The 20,745-nt window shown below is 39.2% G+C and overlaps 1 protein-coding gene across 1 annotated transcript in view; it reads left to right on the top strand.

Moving 5' to 3' along the window:
• The window catches only part of PRUNE2 (prune homolog 2 with BCH domain), a 231,883-nt gene that overhangs the window by 19,068 nt on the left and 192,070 nt on the right, over positions 1-20,745 (top strand). Inside the window, exons 5-6 of the mRNA XM_068973591.1 lie at positions 5,961-6,113; positions 8,928-9,022. Coding sequence (XP_068829692.1) covers positions 5,961-6,113; positions 8,928-9,022 — 248 coding nt within the window. The remainder of the gene's footprint in view (positions 1-5,960; positions 6,114-8,927; positions 9,023-20,745) is intronic.

Genomic DNA, 20,745 nt, shown 5'->3' with positions numbered 1-20,745 from the left:
CTATCTTGATTTGGGGCTGGCTTAAAAAATTTTTTTTGCAACTATACTTATAAGAAAGAGGTGCCTCTGCTTCTTCTTTCCTCTACTGTCTCTACTGAGTATTGGTATGAAGATTATGCTGGATTCAGAAAATAAGTTGGGAAGTATTTTCTCTTTCTAATCTTTGGGAGAATTTGTGTAAAATTACTATATTGTTTACTTAGATGTGTGGAACTATGGATATTAGACTGTGGATTCATTTTAAATTAAATGGGAAACCATCCCAATTTTAAATTTCTTTTCCTATCAGTTTGGCAAGTTGAGTTTTTCCAGAAATGTCCATTTCCTCTAAAATTTAAAATCTATAAAGATTATATTTATCTTTTAAAAAATATTTGTTTATTTGGCTGAGCCAGGTCATAGTTGGTACATGCAGGATCTTTACTTGTGGCATGTGGGACCTAGTTCCCTGACCAGGGATTGAACCCTAGCCCCACGCATTGGGAGTGTGGAGTCTTAGCCACACTTCCCTTAGTATAGGGAAGTCCCCTATACTTATCTTTTAAAGTCATTAGAATCTGTAGTATGTCACTATTTCATTTTTAATATTGGAAAATTATACCTTCTATCATTTTGTTTTTTAATCATTTTCAAAAACCATATTAGTCTTTTCCAAGAATCAGTATTTTGTTGTATTTTCCTTATATGTGTTTCTTTTTTATGTTTTTAAGTTTTGCTGTTATCTTTTTTATATCCTTCCTTCTACATTTTTTTAGTTGAAATTTTTTTTTAACATCTCATGCTTTTGAGGTTATAAAATTTCCTCAGCACAGCTCTAGTTGCATCTTACAAGTTTAAATGTAGTATTTTCATATAATTCAATTAAAATATATTCTAATTTATGTTGTGATTTTTCCTTTTACCGTGATTTGGAAGTATATTGTTTATTTTTCAAACATTTGGAAATTTCCTAGTTTTGTTTTACTATCGATTTTTAGGCTATTTTCATGATGGCTGTAGAAGATAGCTCATTGTAATCCTCTGAAATTTGTTGAAGTTTGTCTCAACAAGTGGCCAACTTTGGTTAATGTCTCATTTGTGTTAGAAGATAAAGTATAGTCTGATGTTGTTGATAATGATAAATTTATGTCAGATCAACTTTGTTACTCATGTTGCTCAAATAATCTATATATTTACTGATTTTTTTGTCCTGATGGTTCTTAGAGTTGCTGAGAGATGTGTACTAAAATTTCCCACTGAGATTGTGTATTTATCTCATTCTTCATCCAGGTCTGTCAATTTTTGCTTTACATATTGAGAAGCTATTCTGTTCAGTTCAGTTCAGTCGCTCAGTCGTGTCCGACTCTTTGCCACCCCATGAATCACAGCACGCCAGGCCTCCCTGTCCATCAGCAACTCCCGGAGTTCACTCAGACTCACATCCATTGAGTCAGTGATGCCATCCAGCCATCTCATCCTCTGTCGTCCCCTTCTCCTCCTGCCCCCAGTCCCCCACAACATCAAAGTCTTTTCCAATGAGTTAAGTCTTCGCATGAGGTGGCCAAAGTACTGGAGTTTCAGCTTTAGCATCATTCCTTCCAAAGAAATCCCAGGGCTGATATCCTTCAGCATGGACTGGTTGGATCTCCTTGCAGTCCAAGGGACTCCCTTCTCCAACACCACAGTTCAAAAGCATCAATTCTTCAGCGCTTAGCCTTCTTCACAGTCCAACTCTCACATCCATACATGACCACTGGAAAAACCATATTAGGTCAAGTTATTAGTAATGTTATTAGTTCATGTAAAGTTAGGATTGATGTATCTACCTGAAGGTTGATTCTTTAATAATAAGCATATATTTGTCTTAATCTCAAGTAATTCTTCTTGTCTTAGAGTACCTAATATTAGTATATTTTACCAGTGTTACATCTTTTTCTACTCTTTTACTTTCAGTCTTTCAATATCATTATATCTAAGGTGTGCTCATTTAAAAAGTATATTGCCATTGTAGTTTTAAAATTCAGTTCGATAATTTTTGTCTTTTAATTGAAGTAGCTCAGTAAAGAATCCACCTGCAATGCAGGAGACCCCAGTTCGATTCCTGGGTTGGGAAGATCCCCTGGAGAAGGGATAGGCTTCCCACTCCCGTATTCTTGGGCTTCTCTGGTAGCTCAGCTGGCAAAGAATCTGCCTGCAATGTGAGAGACCTGGGTTGGATCCCTGGGTTTGAAAGATCCCCTGGAGAAGGGAACAGCTACCCACTCCACTATTTTGGCAAGGAGAATTCCATAGACAGTATAGTTCATGGGGTCACAAAGAGTCAAACACAACTTAGCGACTGAACAACGAGCAACAACAAAAAATACATAACATCAAATTTACCAACTTAAACATTTTTAAGTGTACAGCTCAATAAAGTATACCCACATTGTTGTGAAGCAGAGCTCTAGAACTTGTTCGTCTTGCAACACTGAAACTCTATACCCACTGAACATTCATTGTCTCTTTATATTAATGCAATAGCTCTTACGTTTGGGCTTAATATGTCATTTTGCTATTTGTTTTCTCCTTGTCTCAGATTTCCCCCTTTTCTCTATCTTTTTTACTGTTATTACACTATATAAGGATTTTTACTATTACATTTTCCTTCATTAGCTTATTAGTTATGAATTCCTTTTTAGAAAATTATTTTAGTAGTAATTAAGATTACAAAATACCATTAATTTTTCTTATAAATCAGTATTTTACCACTTGCCTGATAATCCAAGAACCTTAGAGAAATTTGTCTCTACTTGAAGTTCAATCTTCAATTTGTTACTGTTGAAATGTATTTTAATTACACATATATTGTAAACTCCATATTACAAATGTTTTATACAGTGAACATTGATTTATTCTCACTCATATATTTGTATTCTCCAACATGTTTTCCTTCCTGTTTTTTGCTGCCATCTATAATACTTTTCTTCTCCCTTTACCATTTTTTGAGTGTGAATTCTTCTTGTGACAAATACTTCTAATATATATTTCTGAAAATGTCTTTATTTTGCCTTCATTTTTTCTTATATTTCAGTATGTATGTATGTGGAAATCACTCAGTCATGTCCAGTTCTTTGTGACCCCATGGACTATAGAGTCCATGGAATTCTCCAGCCCAGAATACTGGTGTGGGTAGACTATCTCTTCTCCAGCAGATCTTCCTGACTCAGGAATGGAACCAGAGTCTCCTGCATTGCAGGCAGATTCTTTACCACCTGAGCTATCAGGGAAGAATTCAATATCGGCAATTTTTTTATATCAGCACTTTGAAACTGTAGTTTCAGTGTCTTTTGACTTTCATCATTTTAGATGAGATTAGGGCTCAGTTTTATTGTAGTTCCTTTGACAGGAATACATTTCTTTTTCTCTGATATATACTTTTTCCTCTGTGAGTTTCAGCAGTTTTACTGTCACATGCCTAGAGGTAGTGGAGAAGGCAATGGCACCCACTCCAGTACTCCTGCCTGGAAAATCCCATGGATGGAGGAGCCTGATAGGCTGCAGTCCATGGGGTCGCTAAGAGTCCGACATGACTGAGTGACTTCACTTTCACTTTTCACTTTCATGCATTGGAGAAGGAAATGGCAACCCAATCCAGTGTTCTTGCCTGGAGAATCCCAGGGACGGGCGAGCCTGGTGGGCTGCCGTCTATGGGGTCGCACAGAGTTGAACACTACTGAGGCGACTTAGCAGCAGCAACAGCAGCCTAGAGATAGTTTCTTTGTATTTATTCTGTTTTGGATTCATAATTTACTTTGAATATTAGAATAATCTCCTTCATTAATTCTGAAAAATGATTAGCTACTCTTTTCAAATATTGTTCCATCCCCTTTTCTCTCTCCTTTCCAAGGGGAACTTTATTACATATATCTTAGACCTTTTATCTATGTCATCCATGTTTCTTATGATCTATGGCATCGATGTCATCGATGTCATCAATGATTCTTATGATCTTATCATCTCTGTTTCTTGATAATTTTATTATTGATTAGTTCTAATCAATTACTTTCCATTCCTTGAACTGGCCAAATCTTCTCTCACCTCAGTGCCTGTACAGATGCTCTGTCTGGGTCATGGTCTCTCTTTACCTTGCCTTTGCCTTAAGTCACTTATTATTCAAGTCTCGGCTTAGCTTAACTCTCTCTAGGAAACCTTTTATGACCGCTAAATTCTTGGCTAGATTCAGAGTACTGTGTTTTTCCGCAGTGATATTTCTTATCCCCTTCATATTCAAATTGTATGTGGGACTTTCCTGGTGGCCCAGTGGATAGGAGTCCACCTGCCAATGCAGTGGACACGAACGAGTTCGCTTCCTGGTCTGGTAAGATCCCACATGCCTCAGGGCAGCTAAGCCTGTGCACTGCAACTACTGATCCTGCACTCTAGAGTCTGCAAGCCACATCTGCTGAGCCTGCGTGTTGGAACTACTGAAGCTCAGGCACCTAGAGCCTGAGCAAGAGAAGCCACCACAACGAGAAGTCCTTGCACTGCATCTAGAGAGTAGCCCCTGCTTGCCACAGCTAGAGAAAGTCTGCGTGCAGCAACAAAGGTCCAGCACAGCCAAAAATAAATAAAATAAATAAAATTTAAAAAAACAAAAGATGTTTATGTGTTTATTTATTTGTAGCCCCTGAACAACTATAAGCTTAAAGCGGCAAGGCTAGCATTATTCCAGTCATGAATCATTAGCGTCTAGCACAGCACTTGGTTCATAATAGGTGCTCAGCAGTTCTTTGATAAAGGAATGAATGAATGAATAAGATGCTTTAAATGTATTTGGCAGTATTTATCTCTCATGATGATGTTTACATTTATTGACATTTTAGTATATGACGTTATAAGCTGGTAAAATAGCATTATTTCTGTTTTTAAAAAAGGCAAATAGAAACAGAGAGGCCAGATGACTTGCTTGGGGCTTTTCTAGGATTTTTAATGGTGAATGTGTATCTAATCTCTGTGTACTGTAGATTTCCAGGTAGATGTCAAGATTATGTACCAAAGTTTTATCCCACTCACTACTTCATTTCTTCTTTTACATTTTTACCACTGTAATTATCATTTAGGCTACACTGAAAGCTAGAGAGAGGTATCACCCTGATTAATCAGTAATTTTGAGGATTTTTACAGAGTTTAATTATTCATCACTAAGCAAAGCCTCCTTTTCCCCCATGACTCTGTGTTAGTCTGGGCCCAGGGTACAGGAAAAGGGCATATGACAGGTGGTAGCTTTTCCCTTTTAAGGTGAGATTATGTATAGAAATTCTAGAAGATTGTGAGAGGTTAGTCATTCATATTATCGAAGTGCTTTGTAATCGAAACCTGTGGGTTAGACCCAGCTTATGAATCATTATAATTAGATGTTAGTAAACAATTTCAAAACTGTGTGTCGTACCTGGAAGATTGGGGATGGATTCAAGATTCACTACCTTATCAGATTCTTCTGCTGCTGACACTGGCTAGGAAATCATTTAATTGTTAAGAGGAGAGAGTTCTTATATAAAATCAGTAACGTGATGAATGAAATGATCTTCTCTGTGATCTCTTAAAGGTACTCTTAAATAGAAATTTAAGTCATATTTAATATTTTTAAATAGTTTATCATTAACTTCCATCCTGAGAATGTTTAAAACTAATGTGTATCATTTCTTTGTATTTGTGTGGGATGGGGGAAACATTTTATTTCTTTATCTGTAGCTGTGCCATAGAGTGTACCACACTCAATTCAGTTGTTGAGATTACTACTTGAACAGTGAGGCAAGACAGACAGTATCTGAAGGGTTTTCTAGAAACTGCCTCTTGAATGTTACACAATGGAGGCCCCTGGTTCAGGCAGGAATCTGGAAGTGGAAGCAGAGTTCGAGAGACCAGAAAACATTGACTTTCCTGAGCCCCATGCTAGCTTGACTAGAAAGTTTAAAGGTGATTTTGTTCACGCCTTTCAGGTAGCATCCTTTTTAAGTGGATGACCATGGAGCCCAAGAAGATCTCAGAAAAGCAGGAGGAAATTCTTTCTATCCTGGAAGAAAAATTTCCCAGCTTACCTCCAAGAGAGGACATTATCAACATCCTGCAGGAGACCCAGTCCAGTGCTCAGGGTGAGTGACTCTGTCCCCCAGCTGTGTCGTAGCTGCCAAGGAGGGTTTGGGGTGTGGATTGTTGCTGGGCCCCAGGAGGTGGACTTGTGTGTGCCTTCACTTTCTTCCCTAATGTTCATGCTTGGGCAAAGTTTTTAGGAACATCGTGTTGGCTCACCTGGAAGCAGACAGTTCCCGCTTCAGGCCTTCCTCTGAGGCCTTCATACCTGGATGTGTGGTTAATTCATGCATCTATTAGGCACCCCGGATGCATCATTACAGGAAATCCCTGTGCTTGGAGGGCTCTATTTTGAGAATATGGCATGAACAATGTCAGGCGCAATGGGATTTCATAAATGAATTTGAGAAAAAAAATAAGAGAAGACTCTTAAGCAGATAAAATTATTCTGTAAGTCTAGGCTTTGTCAAGAGACTGGATTCCCTGGTTCAGTTGTTTAACAGTAGTAATAATAACAGCAACAGTTCACTAAGTGTCTAATATACACGAGGTTCTGATGGTACAGCTTTGTATGAATTTTCATACTGAGTCTTCATGACAACCCTGCCAGGTGGAATTATTATCCCCAATTTTCAGATGAAAACACTGAAGCACAGAAAGGCATCTTTACTTTCACATCATCACACACACAGCTGGCAGGTGGCCAGGCCAGGATTTAAACCCAGTCAGTCAGTCTTAAAAGTGTACAGCTTTCTCCCTTAGTTTGGAATCCTGCAGGGGCAGAGCCTGAAGCAAAGCAATATATTTGGGAGGTGATCCCAGGAAACACTGATAAAGCTTGGAACACTTTAACCAGCAAGTTATCTTTGTGGGAAATCAGGCCTTTATCTCACTAAGGAACTCTGGAAAACAGTGTAAAATTGCACTGCAGAGTTTTCCTACCCGAGGGGTAGGTACCGTGGCGTGTTGGAACTTGTTTATTGGAGCTCCAAGAGCTGACTGTTAAATTTTCAGGTATTTTGTGAGTGGGTTGGTGTTGGGTTGGCAGGTTGAAGTCAGCCATGGTAGGAGTATTGACAGCACAGAAATTAAGGCCATGAATCAGGTTTTGTTAGGAGTATAACACTGGAATGTTGAGGATTACTTAGTTGCAGGGACTGTTAATTTTCCTGGGGTGGGCTTTGATGGCCAGAGAAAGCCCTCTGGAAAAGAGATGCAGGTGCCGGTGGTTGAGCGACTTGCTGGGGCCTGAAAGTCAGAGGAAATGTGGGCGGGGCACCCGCACGCCTGACACACCTTCTCTTACGTATGCACATGTGTGGATATATGTGCACGTATAGCCAGGTGATGATATGCATTTTGTCATTCATTTTCAAAACTAGATCAAACTTTTCATGTCACTATATATTCTATAAGTCATTTTATGCTGTAGTATGATAGATGGCAGCTTTTCAATCTTTGAGTGGAAAAGAAATATTTAGTAGCTGTCTGTTTCCCCATACTGCTCTGATTGATAGTGTTATAAGTTGAAAGGGTAAATATTAATAATAGGCAAATAATAGTTGACTCTGCCATCTTAATGTACATCTGAGAAGGAGATACATGCTTTACTGGACTTTAGTATAGGTCTTCTCAAGAGTTTAGACCTGCTCTGTTGTGAAAATGTAGGGTGAGAATTCAGTATTAAGCCAGACCCTTTCCTGTTTTCCATGATAGATTTTATTGAAGCACATTGGTCTGCTGACTAAAAGTATGCAGTTCTAGATAACTTATCCCTTCTGGATTATTCTCCCATCATTTAAGAAATCCCATAGCTCCTATTGCCAGAGCCTATTACAAGGGTGGCCAACTTAATTATGATAGTTTTATGGGTCATATTTATAAAGTGCATTGTGAGTAAAATTACAATTGAAAACATGGATGCTTTCCTAAATGCATCCTGAATGCAAATTTTGGCCTTCCTAGGTATTATTTGGTTATTTGCATGGTTATGTTGGTTTTTCTTGGAGAAGGAAATGGCCACCCACTCTAGTACTCTTGCCTGGAAAATTCCATGGATGGAGGAGTCTGGTAGGCTACAGTCCACGGGGTCGCAGAGAGTTGGACACGACTGAGCGACATCACTTTCTTTCTTTCTACAGTTCCTTTGGGGGAAGGATATGGCAACCCACTCCAGTGTTCTTGCCTGGAGAATCCCATGGACAGAGGGGCCTGGTGGGCTGCCGTCTATGGGGTTGCAGAGAGTGGGACACGACTGAGCAACTAACACACACACACACACACACACACACACACACACACATGTTGGTTTTTCTTACCTACTCTGCTTTTCTTCTCTGCTTCTGTCTGCTGTGGGTTTCTAATCTGACCTCTGAGTATTTAATCTTCTGGGCTCCCCTGAAGATGACTGGTTTCAGTTGGATTTGTCCATAGAAGAGTTAGAAATATATGGAGCATAGGAGTCAAAGGAAGGGGAAGAGACTGTTGTATTTCTTCGCTGCTCCCTTCCTGTTTTGGTGCTTAGTTTCTGGCAACCCCTCTTCTCCTATCCCAGATATCTGTTTCCTTCACCTGAACTTCTGCTAGTATCTGGATGCCTCCCTGATTAATTTTCTCAGTCCCACCCACATCTCTGTAAGTGTCCTACCATTAGAGAATCTTCTTTGGCATCCTGAGGGGTGAATTCTGTTTCCTGCTGGGATCCTCACTGATGCAGATATTATCAGTATGTGATTTTTTGCCTTCATGTGTGTTTATTATGGTTAAAAGAGATATGAGAGGGGAAATACTGAAATTAAGAGGGTGATGTCTTCAAATAACCCCTTAATATTACCAAAAATCTCCCTCAAATATAATGTTTTTTCTCTCACCCACAGGTTTAGGTATTGAACAGACAATGCTGAAGAATCTAAAGGAACTTTCAGATGGAGAAATAAAAGTAGCCATTAGCACTGTGAACATGACCCTGGAGGTAAGGATGGGAAAGCTTTTTTGGCAATGATGGATTTTACACAACTGCATTTTGAGCAACTGGAACAGTTCTCTCTATTGCATAGTTAGTGTTTGTCTTTTGCTGCAAATGCTTCTTTGTGATATATTTGACTAGAAATGTGCCTTATTACTTTGGATGAAAATACTGTGCTAAACCAATGAAGATGCCAAACAAACCTGGATTCCCAAGATGAGTGCCATTTCATTCATCTCAGAATGAAACAAAACAAACACCTCAGAAAAACAAAACAGACTCACATGTGTATACATGTATGTGTATTTATATGTAGGTAACCTATTTAGCAACAGTGATTATCTGTGTGTTTGGAGAAGGAAATTTAGGTTCACTTCCTTTATCTGTGCCCCAGCCTGCATTATCTGTAGATCTTTTCTAAGAAACTAAGTTGTTCTTTGGATTCTTTAAGCTCTTTGGATCCATGTCATTTTGATAATCAATGATGAGAACTCTAGAATTAATAAGATCCTCCTTCCAATCTGTTAAATGAATGATCCAGAGTGAATATAGCTTTTGGTTTTGTGTATTTCCTTGGTAAATTGTCTTTTGTCTACTTTGGGGCTTTTCAGTGACTTGCATGTTAATCCTAACTAGCCTAACTAACGGAATTATATTTTACAGAGGCACATTTGTGTGGTGTAGAAGTCTGAGTGTTTTTGTTTTTTTTTTACTGTTACATTGCCTTGATCAAGTGATCCATCTTTAATTGAGGCCCTGAACTCTCAAGTCAAGTTTATGGGGATAAAAATTGCTGAATAGGACTTGGTGTTTTAGGTTTTAGAACTGTATATTGCTATTTTTCAAATTTGTTTCATGGTAATGATTACATATCACTGTGTATATTTCTAGGGCATGTGTAGGGGTTCCATGCCTCAGAAAACCCAAGAGCATACCAGACCCTTTTTTTGTGAGTTCTTTGTAAAACTGTTTCTATTGTTTTGATAGTGTAGTTTGACTTGTAGTTCCCTATGAGTACCAGGAGGTAGAGTGTTGTCACTAAAGACACTCACATGTAATGGTGATATAGTGCCTCATAGTTTATAGTACACATTCTCGTTGCATGTAGAAACTCAACTGTTTCTATGGACTTTTGCATTGATAAATGCTCCATGTAATTAGACGAAGATGTGATTCAATGCAGGAAATATATGCAATTTGGGATGTAGTAACCAGATAATCACCCTCAATTAGAAATCTGCTTTGTGTCTAGAAATGCAAGGAAGACATGGATCTTGCAAGGGTCAGTAGCTCTGAGAATCATTTCTCCCAGTTCAAGCCTTAGGGTTTTCTTTCTCTTTTCCTCTTCCCGTTTCCCTTCATTTAATGGCAACTTATTAGGTTTTAAATGCCTTGTTTGGAATTCCTTTCTAAATTAACATAGAGCATCTTGTAATTGCTTAGGGAACTGTCTGTAGTTGGCAAATTATTTTAAGGCTATTATTATTATTATAGACTTACTGTAGCTCTAAGGTACCTTCATTTATAATATAGGTATATACAAATAGCTTTGTCAGATATGTTAGACTGTAAATGTCAAGGTGAATAAGTGATAAAAAGATCATCTTAATCTTGAGAGTAATTTACACAGAGGTCCAGTAATTAGTCAGGCCGCTAACTACATCTCTGGAAGAGCTATATGATCTTCTTGGAAGAGGGAGAATATTTATACATATAAGAAGGGTATGTAGATTAAACTGTAATCAACTGAATGAGAGCTTTTCACTTTTGTGTGGATATTAAGGATGACTCAGCAATGGAGAAGGAACTCCTTAGTAACATCGTGTATCTTCTTTGAAAGGGAACATGTACACTGTTTATTTATGCTTTTAGTTGGAAAAATCCCCAAGCTAAGGGCAGAGCTTGGTTTTCTCCATAGAGCTGTGATACAGTGGTGTTTTCAAGATCTCTGTCTGTATTTTATTATATTTCAACATTCCTTTCCCATCCGCATTTAAAAAATCTTGATAGAATCCCACCATCTTATTTTGGAACAACTGTCTAATTGCCCTTTAAATCTAGATATAGTCTCAAAGAAATGTCCTTAGTTGGTATGGCTTTCTAAATCTCATTTGTCCTTCAAAGCATGGTTGAGACCTAGCTACTTCCTGATGACTCCTAGAAATTCTCCATTTCCTATTACCACTTGCAAAATTGACCAACTTAGGACTTAAATATATACTGTATCTTCCATTAATTTTGAACTTGTTTTAAATATGTAGTCATAGTTAGACAATATTTTAAGTTAACTGGGGATAAAGATGGCATCGTTGAGTTCTGTCTCTCTTTAATTTCCTGGCACAATGCTGGAGACATAGTAGGTACTTGGTAAACACAAATCCATGTTGGTGTCTGCCCTTTGTTCCTTTGATATCTGATTTTTATTTCCTTTTAAATTTAAGTAAGTCAGCTAGGAAAGCAAAGCCATCTATCTCTGCATCAAAAACAACTTACTTTGTTTCCTTCCAGTCAGTTTCAACTATAGCTGAAGGCTGAGATCAGATAGGTAAAATATAGCCCATATATTTGTCAGTAGAACTGCTTCTCCACATGTTCAAAAATGGAATTGGTTACTTGTCCCTGGAAAGAATCACCTAGAAGCTCTGTGTGATACCAGGGTAATAAAAAAGAGGATTCCTTACCTTTTCAATGGCCCTTTGCAATGCTGCAGCTCTATAGTTGTATGTGTCATGACCTTTATCTGCCTGGTGACCCAGTTAATTTTTTTGGATGGAAATATTGAGAAAATGAGAAAAATTTGTCTCCTTGTGACACACATAGCATGTTCATTGGAATGAAGCATTGGTTTGAGCTTTAGAAACTACTGCCTTTAACAGATGGGTTAATTCTACCATATAGAGAGAAAGCTGCTAAACCTTTTGTCTCTCATTTGTATTGTAGTACATCTCACAAATGATAATTGTTCTAATTAAGGTTATATAGGTTACTGAAGGGGCTTCCCTGGTAGCTTAGCTGGTAAAGAATCTGCCTCCAGTGCAGGAGACCCCAGTTTGGTTCCTGGGTCGGGAAGATCCACTAGAGAAGGGATAGGCCACCCACTTCAGTGTTATTGGGCTTTCCTGGTGGCTCAGATGGTAAAGAATCTGCCTGCAATGCGGGAGGCCTGGGTTCAACCTCTGGGTTGGGAAGATCCCCTGCAGGAGGGCATGGCAACCCACTCCAGTATTCTTGCCTGGTGAATCCCCATGGATGGAAGAGCCTGGTGAGCCACAATCCATGGGGTCACAAAGCGTCAGATGCGACTGAGTGACTAAGCACAGCACAGCATAGGTTACAGAAAAATCTACCCGTCAAAGTAAATAATTACAATAATATTCTTTCAGTGCTTTGTTCAATATATGAGGTCAGAATGAGTATGACTTTGAAAAGCAGTAGATAAAATGGTCTCATCAGAAGCAGGGCCAGAGTGCTGGTTCTTGCAGAGTATTGGAAGCTAGGACTGTGGAAAAGATACTGCCGTCCCATTTCACATGGTTTCCAGTTCATTATGAATCTGAATACAACACACATCCTGTGGGGTGTATACTCCACACATGGGAATCTATTTCATTCATTATGGTTGTGCCTGATCTTTTGTGACCTTTTCATTGTTTGTCAACTAGATTATCAGAAAAGAGACATGGATGGTTTTGATTTTATTCCAATCCTTCATTTTAATGGAGGAACCAGTAGAGAGAAATGAAGGTTGTCAAAAACAAAAATCTATGTTGAAAACTTTAAATAATAAACCTTAGGGGAAAAAAGAAGAGAATTTGTGGATATGAAAGCATGTGCTTAACTGGGAGAAACTTGGCCTTTATGCTTTTGTCAGCAGAATGGAGTGATTATAAATCTTAGACCTACTTTACTCCTGGTAAAGCAGTATATCTAGATGTTAAGGAAAGGGGACAAAATTTTCCAGTCCAGTCCAGTGCCACTGAAGCAAATGAGATTGCTCATGGCAATATCACGTGAATAGTTCCCTTGCCAACACCAAGTATTATTACATCTCCATTAAGCATCTCCCAAAAGGCTGTGAGTCATTACCATCTTTCTTCAGGAAGAACAATAACCAGGCACTGACTTGATCACTTTTGCTATGACTGATCACATTATGAATTATCCCATAAATATACTATATCAGTCTGCTGCCATAACAAAGCACCACAAACCGTGTGACTTAAACAATATAACTTTATTATGTCATGGTCTGGAGGCTGGAAGTCCGAGGTCTGCTATTGGCAGAGCAGGTTCCTTCTGAAAGCTGAGAGAGAATCTGACCCATGCTGTCGCCCAGCTTCTGGAGGTTCTCTGGTAGTCTTTGGTGTCCTTCGGCATATAGAGGCATCACCTTAGTCTCTGCCTTGTTGTCACATTATCTTTCCTCTATGTATGTCTCCAAATTTTACCTTTTTTAGGCATATTGGATTAGGGCCCAGGTATAATGACCTTATCTTAACTACTATATCAACAATAATTTTATTTCCAAATAAGGTCATGTTCTGAAGTGCTGAAGGTCAGGACTTCAACATATAATAAGACTGTGAATGAACCTACTGTCTGTTAAGCATGTTTCATGTATCACTCACATGTGTTTTTATCTTAAATCAGTTTCCTTTAAATGAGAAACAGTGGGAATTTTCAACTCTTGAAGTTTTGTCTCCTTTATTTGGAACTGGAGTCCGAGGGAATAGCTCCAACTTGTTTTCTCTCTGGGGCCCCCTCATGACCAGACGCTATGCTATTTGAAACCTGGAATAGAACACATGGGATGCATTCTGGTAAAGTGACTCAGACCTCTGACTCACTCTGCCCTGCACAGAGATTACCAGATGAGCTGCACCTTGGAACACTGCAGAGGGAAAAATAACAACCTTTTCCCTTAGCATTCAGAACACAAACCAGAAATTATTCCCAATTCCCAATAAACTCCTTCCTAGTAAAAGTTGAACACCTACTCAGCCTGCAGTGAAGTATCTTTGCACCATTGTAACTGGTAATTTCAGACTGAAAGAACCAGTCTGAAACCTGGTTTACCAATTTTAAGCATCAAATATGATTTTTCATTGTTTTAGCTTGGAGTCTTTTTGGAGTTTGGAATGAAAGTACCTCGAGTATTTACCTACCTTATTCTGTCATAAAATGCATAGTGATATTTGAGGAAGTAGATATTACTTTTGATTAACATGTTCTTTACAATGCCAGACACTTATGCTAGAGGTGATTTTTCAAACCTGTTCAGCAAATCAGTGGAACTATGTTTAACCACTGCCTCTGTTTCCTTTTGGGTCCAGGGTTTCCAGCTCTTACTTGTTGAGAAGGAGTTGACATTTGATGATGCGTGCTCACGATATATCAGGCAGTGAACTTGCAAGCATTGTCTTACTTAATCCTCACAGCAGCCCCGTGTGGAAGAGGGGGTATGATTGCCTCTGTATTGGTTAAGGTAACTCTAACAGCATCAACAGATGAACCCCAATCTTAAAGACTCAATACATAACTTATTCATTTTTGGTTATGCAGCAAAATTCAGTTTAGTGTTTCTGGTTGGGTGGCCAGGGGTGATTCAGAGATCATCTTTTAACCCGTGGCTCCCAAGGTTGTCTGAGACATCTCCATCCTATCTCTCAAGATAGAGAACTTGGAGGGCCAAAATTGGAAGGTTTTATGGATCTTGTAAGAACACAGCATCTGTCACTTCTCACATTACATTGGCCCAGTCACATGGTTACATCTGACTGCAAGGAGGCTGAGAAATGCAGTCTAGTTACTTGCCAAGAAGGAGAACCAGTTTGATGAACAATTAGCCAGGCTCTGCCACAGTCTCCATCTTGGAAGTGAGGGTGTTGGAATCTGGGAAGGTTAAATCATTTGTCTAGTGCAGAGCTGAGACCAAAATCTGGGTCTGTTCTGTCCAAGCACTGTGTTCATTACGTGGGGTATGATGCCCACTCAGGGGCTCACTGGTAAGTCACCAGGTGTCAGTCATTGTCCGAACTCCAGGTGTCAGACAGCCTAGATAGACATCCTCCAGCAATCCTTGGCTGGAACTCTTGTTCTCCATACTGTTTGTACCAAGCCTCTTCCTCTTTATGTTCATATCTTTGCTTCTTTTAAAAATCATTTTAATTTTTGACCTGTAAATACCATGTGAAGTGAAGTGAAAGTCGCTTAGTCATTCCTGACTCTTTGTGACCCCATGGACCATATAGTCCATGCAATTCTCCAGGCCAGAATACTGGAGTGGGTAGCCTTTCCCTTCTCCAGGTGACCTTCCCAACCCAGGGATCAAACCCAGGTCTCCTGCATTGCAGGTGGATTTTTTTTTTTTTTTTTACCAACTGAGCTATCAGGGAATCCATGTAACTTCTAAGAATTCATAGTAAATATAATTATCAGCTCCTCAGATAGAAGAGATTTGGAAAAATAAGTCAAAGAGATAAAAATAATAATAATAAATAGTACTATGAGGTCAGGGATAGGACATGATGTAGGAAGGAAGGAATTCTAATGTTTTTTCTCTGCCTGCCTCTAGAATTCAAGGACATGGGTATTCTGGTTTATCTGCTTGTGATATAACTTTTTCAAATCTGTGTTCAGAATAGAGAGCAGCCCAATCAGTGGAAATTTTTAGTGGTAGAGATTAAAAAGAAAATGAAACAGTGTTACTTTTGAGCACTATTTTAACTCCTAATAAGGAAATTCTGAGCAGTTAAGGTGTTAGGAGTTCTCAGTTCAAACCTGACTGAAGAGTCCCAAGGAGTTTAAAGCAAATGACAAGCACAGTTAGGTGGCTTTCATTTTGTGAATTTAACAATCAATGTGCGCGTGTCAGCTGAAGTGTAAATTACAATATGGAACTAATTCAGAGCTAATAATTCATAGCTTCTTGAGGACAATGGCATAATGAAAAAGTGATACCTGAAATTAGAGTGTAGACTTGTGTTCCTACTCTGAGCTATGAGCAGTTCTTGGTAACCAGACATAACTGAAATGAGGGATTTGAAATTCCCTATTTAAAAAATGGTTTATCATATCAGTGGCAACAGCACTTTGTCTGAAAAAAATGTCCTCAGCACCAGAAGCATTTAATATTTAGAATCCTTACAATTTGTAGGTAGGTAGCTCCTTTTGCAGATGACCAAAAATATTTCAAGATAACAGATGAAGTCTACAAACTAGTCTCTCTAGAGTACATTATAATGAAATTCCCATTTTATATCTACAGTAAACTGAAGTTAAAGGCAACTTGATGTTTTCATTGTTTTTACCTATTGGCCACTTTCAGATGGATTCTCAAGACTTGACCTAGCTAACCATACGTCTCTATATTTATTTCCTTCAGTGGTACAAAATAACTCAATACTTAACATTTAGAGATCATAAATTTCCTCATTATGTGCTGTGCTATCTTTGCTATGGGAGGGCGTCCAGGACCTTTCTCCCTCTCCTCTGAAATGCTATAGAAATGTATCCACATGGAGGGGGTGGAAAAGAAGGAACATAGAACACATAGAGCCTGGGGACTTCTCTGGTGGTTCAGTGGTTAAGAATCTGCCTTCAAATGTGGCGGATTCGGGTTTGATCCCTGGTCGGGTAACTAAGATCCCACATGCCATGAGGCAGCTAAGCCTGTTCCTATATGCCGCAACAAAGAGCCAGAGCAGCCAAAAATAATTTTAAAAAAAGAAAGAAAGAAAACAGGGCCTGCTCCAGGCATAAACTCTCCTCAGGACCTAGGAATTCCCACTGACTTCTGGGCAACTGTGCAGTGGGAATGAGGTAATGAGATCAGACGCTCTGAGGACACTGCCCCATCAAGAGGCTGTGTGGAATTTAAGGGATGCTAAGAAAACCACTAGACCATTCAGGTATGACCTAAATCAGATCCCTTATGATTATACAGTGGAAGTGAGAAATAGATTTAAGGGCCTAGATCTGATAGATAGAGTGGCTGATGAACTATGGAATGAGGGTCGTGACTTTGTACAGGAGACAGGGATCAAGACCATCCCCACGGAAAAGAAATGCAAAAAAGCAAAATGGCTGTCTGGGGAGAACTTACAAATAGCTGTGAAAAGAAGAGAAGCGAAAAGCAAAGGAGAAAAGGAAAGATAGAAGCATCTGAATGCAGAGTTCCAGAGAATAGCAAGAAAAGATAAGAAAGCCTTCTTCAGCGATCAATGCAAAGAAATAGAGGAAAACAACAGAATGGGAAAAACTAGGGATCTCATCAAGAAAATTAGAGATACCAAGGGAACATGTCATGCAAAGATGTGCTCGATAAAGGACAGAAATGATCTGGACCTAACAGAAGCAGAAGATATTAAGAAGAGGTGGCAAGAACACAGAAGAACTGTACAAAAAAGATCTTCATGACCCAGATAATCACGATGGTGAGATCACTCATCTAGAGTCAGACATCCTGGAATGTGAAGTCAAGTGGGCCTTAGAAAGCATCACTACGAACAAAGCTAGTGGAGGTGATGGAATTCCAGTTGAGCTATTTCAAATCCTGAAAGATGATGCTGTGAAAGTGCTGCACTCAATATGCCACCAAATTTGGAAAACTCAGCAGTGGCCACAGGACTGGAAAAGGTCAGTTTTCTTTCCAATCCCTAAGAAAGGCAATGCCAAAGAATGCTCAAACTACCGCACAATTGCACTCATCTCACACGCTAGTAAAGTAATGCTCAAAATTCTCCAAGCCAGGCTTCAACAGTACGTGAACCGTGAACTTCCTGATATTCAAGCTGGTTTTAGAAAAGGCAGAGGAACCATAGATCAAATTGCCAACATCCGCTGGATCATTGAAAAGGCAAGAGAGTTCCAGAAAAACATCTATTTCTGCTTTATTGACTATGCCAAAGCCTTTGACTGTGTGGATCACAATAAACTGTGGAAAATTCTGAGAGAGATGGGAATACCAGACCACCTGACCTGCCTCTTGAGAAATCTGTATGCAGGTCAGGAAGCAACAGTTAGAACTGGACATGGAACAACAGACTGGTTCCAAATCGGAAAAGGAGTACATCAAGGCTGTATATTGTGACCCTGCTTATTTAACTTATTTGCAGAGTGCATCATGAGAAACCCTGGACTGGAGGAAACACAAGCTGGATCAAGATTGCCGGGAGAAATATCAATAACCTCAGAAATGCAGATGACACCACCTTTATGGCAGAAAGTGAAGAGGAACTAAAAAGCCTCTTGATGAAAGTGAAAGAGGAGAGTGAAAAAGTTGGCTTAAAGCTCAACATTCAGAAAACAAAGATCATGGCATCCGGTCCCATCACTTCATGGAAAATAGATGGGGAAACAGTGGAGACAGTGTCAGACTTTATTTTGGGGGGCTCCAAAATCACTGCAGATGGTGATTGCAGCCATGAAAGTAAAAGACGCTTACTCCTTGGAAGAAAAGCTATGATCAACCTAGATAGCATATTCAAAAGCAGAGACATTACTTTGCCGACTAAGGTCCATCTAGTCAAGGCTATGGTTTTTTCAGTAGTTATGTATGGATGTGAGAGTTGGACTGTGAAGAAGGCTGAGCGCTGAAGAATTGATGCTTTTGAACTGTGGTGTTGGAGAAGACTCTTGAGAGTCCCTGGAACTGCAAGGAGATCCAACCAGTCGATTCTGAAGGAGATCAGCCCTGGGATTTCTTTGGAAGGAATGATGCTAAAGCTGAAACTCCAGTACTTTGGCCACCTCATGTGAAGAGTTGACTCATTGGAAAAAACTCTGATGCTGGGAGGGATTGGGGGCAGGAGGAGACGGGGACGACAGAGGATGAGATGGCTAAATAGCATCACTGACTCGATGGACATGAGTCTGAGTGAACTCCGGGAGATGGTGATGGACAGGGAGGCCTGGCGTGCTACAATTCATGGGGTCGCAAAGAGTTGGACATGACTGAGCGACTGAACTGAACTGAACTGAGCCTCAAACATGACTATTGGACATGGGTGCAGAGGCAAAGAGAAAGAAGGCCATGGGAAGAACTACATGCCACTCCAGGAAGCCCAGGTAAGTTGATTGCTGGTGAATGAACAGGGTAGAGTCAGTGTCCCAGTTGATGGTATTTTACTTGCTGCATCTCTGGTGGACACTTTGATTCAAATTTGTATTAAAATATGAATTATTCATAGCCATTCTTTCTTTTTATTACATCCCCACTCCCAACATATCCATACATCTACTTTGCACCAAGGACATGGAAGAAAAGAGGGTTGAATGCTCCAGCTTAGCATTCCTGAGGTGTTGAGTCCACCTGGCTCCCCACTCACTGGCTTCTTCTTAAAATAAAATGGTGTTCCAATTATTTACTGCTCTTTAACAAGCTATCACCAGAGCCTAGAGACTTAAAATTTTATTATCTCTCATAGTTCTTTGGGTTTGGGGGGTTCAGATGGGTAGTGTTTACTCAGAGTTTCTCATAGTTGTTAGATGGTAATTACCTGTGAGGTTGTTTAGGACTCTCCAGGTGCGAGCTTCTCATAGACTGACACTAAGATTGCAAGAGAGAGCCACAAGAGTGAGCTTTCTAAGATGCAGATGGAAGCTTCTTGTTACATAATTTGAAATATCTCAGAATAACACTTCCATCATTTTTTATTGGTCCATGCAGCTTCCTAAGATCAGCTCAGATAGATGATAAAATAGAATTAGCAGTGGCGGCTGGCAAATGTTTAACACTGGGCTCTCTGGGGGGAAAAAAAAAAAATATATATATATATATATATATGTGTGTGTGTGTGTGTGTGTGTGTATCCACACATATTACTGGTATGCAGGATATATGGCACACAATTTACAAATGATATACTATTTATTGTAAATTCTATAGTATTAGTTGATTCTTACAGTATGAGTTAATTAATTTTAATGCAACTCTTGTATTACCAATTGATAAACCAGTATAGTTCCAACAAGAATGTGGTTGACGTTTTTGGCTTTTTAACAAAAAAGTGAAACAATGAAGACTTTTTTTCTGAACTGTGCCTGTAACAACATGAATGACCTCTTCGCCAACTTAAAGAATAGTTTTCAAATACTAGAATAATGTGTCCTCAGAATTTTTTTTTTATGCTATTCACAATGTGATGGCTAGAAACACAATCCATTTTTAAGTGTGTAATTATTAATAACTTTTCCTACATTACTTTCTTAAGTTAAGACAGGCCCAGTTTTTCTGAAAAGAGCTAGATAGTAAATAGTTTAAATTTTGCCAAAAAGAAAAATTGAGGATTTTATGTGGGAACTTATATAATAACAATTGAAAAAGCATTTAGCTCATCGGCGTACAGAAACAAGCAGTGGGCTGAGTTTGGCCTGTGGGCTATAATTTGCCAACATCTGCTGTAGAAAATCAATAAAACAATTAAGCTAGGTTTGATTTGTCGTGTTTGCCAATTTTCATAACATAAACATTCTTACCATGGGCAATTTCAAGATACCAATGTAATATCGTCAAAACACAGTTAGAGGGGACTTCCTTGGTGGTCCAGTGGCTAAAACTCTGACCTCCCAGTGCTGGGGGCCTGGGTTCGATCCCTGGTCAGGAAACTAGATCCTGCATGCTGAAACTAAAAGAGGCCATGTGCTGCAACCAAGACCCAGCACAGCCAAATAAATAAATGAATATTTTGTAAAAAAACTCAGCTGGCTAAAAGAGTAGATCTGAGGTA

Source organism: Capricornis sumatraensis, chromosome 6 (genome assembly GCF_032405125.1).
Source record: "Capricornis sumatraensis isolate serow.1 chromosome 6, serow.2, whole genome shotgun sequence".
Classification (NCBI taxonomy): Eukaryota; Metazoa; Chordata; class Mammalia; order Artiodactyla; family Bovidae; genus Capricornis; species Capricornis sumatraensis.
The sequence above is the reverse complement of the archived record's forward strand: the minus strand, read 5'-3'. Positions and strand labels throughout refer to the sequence as shown.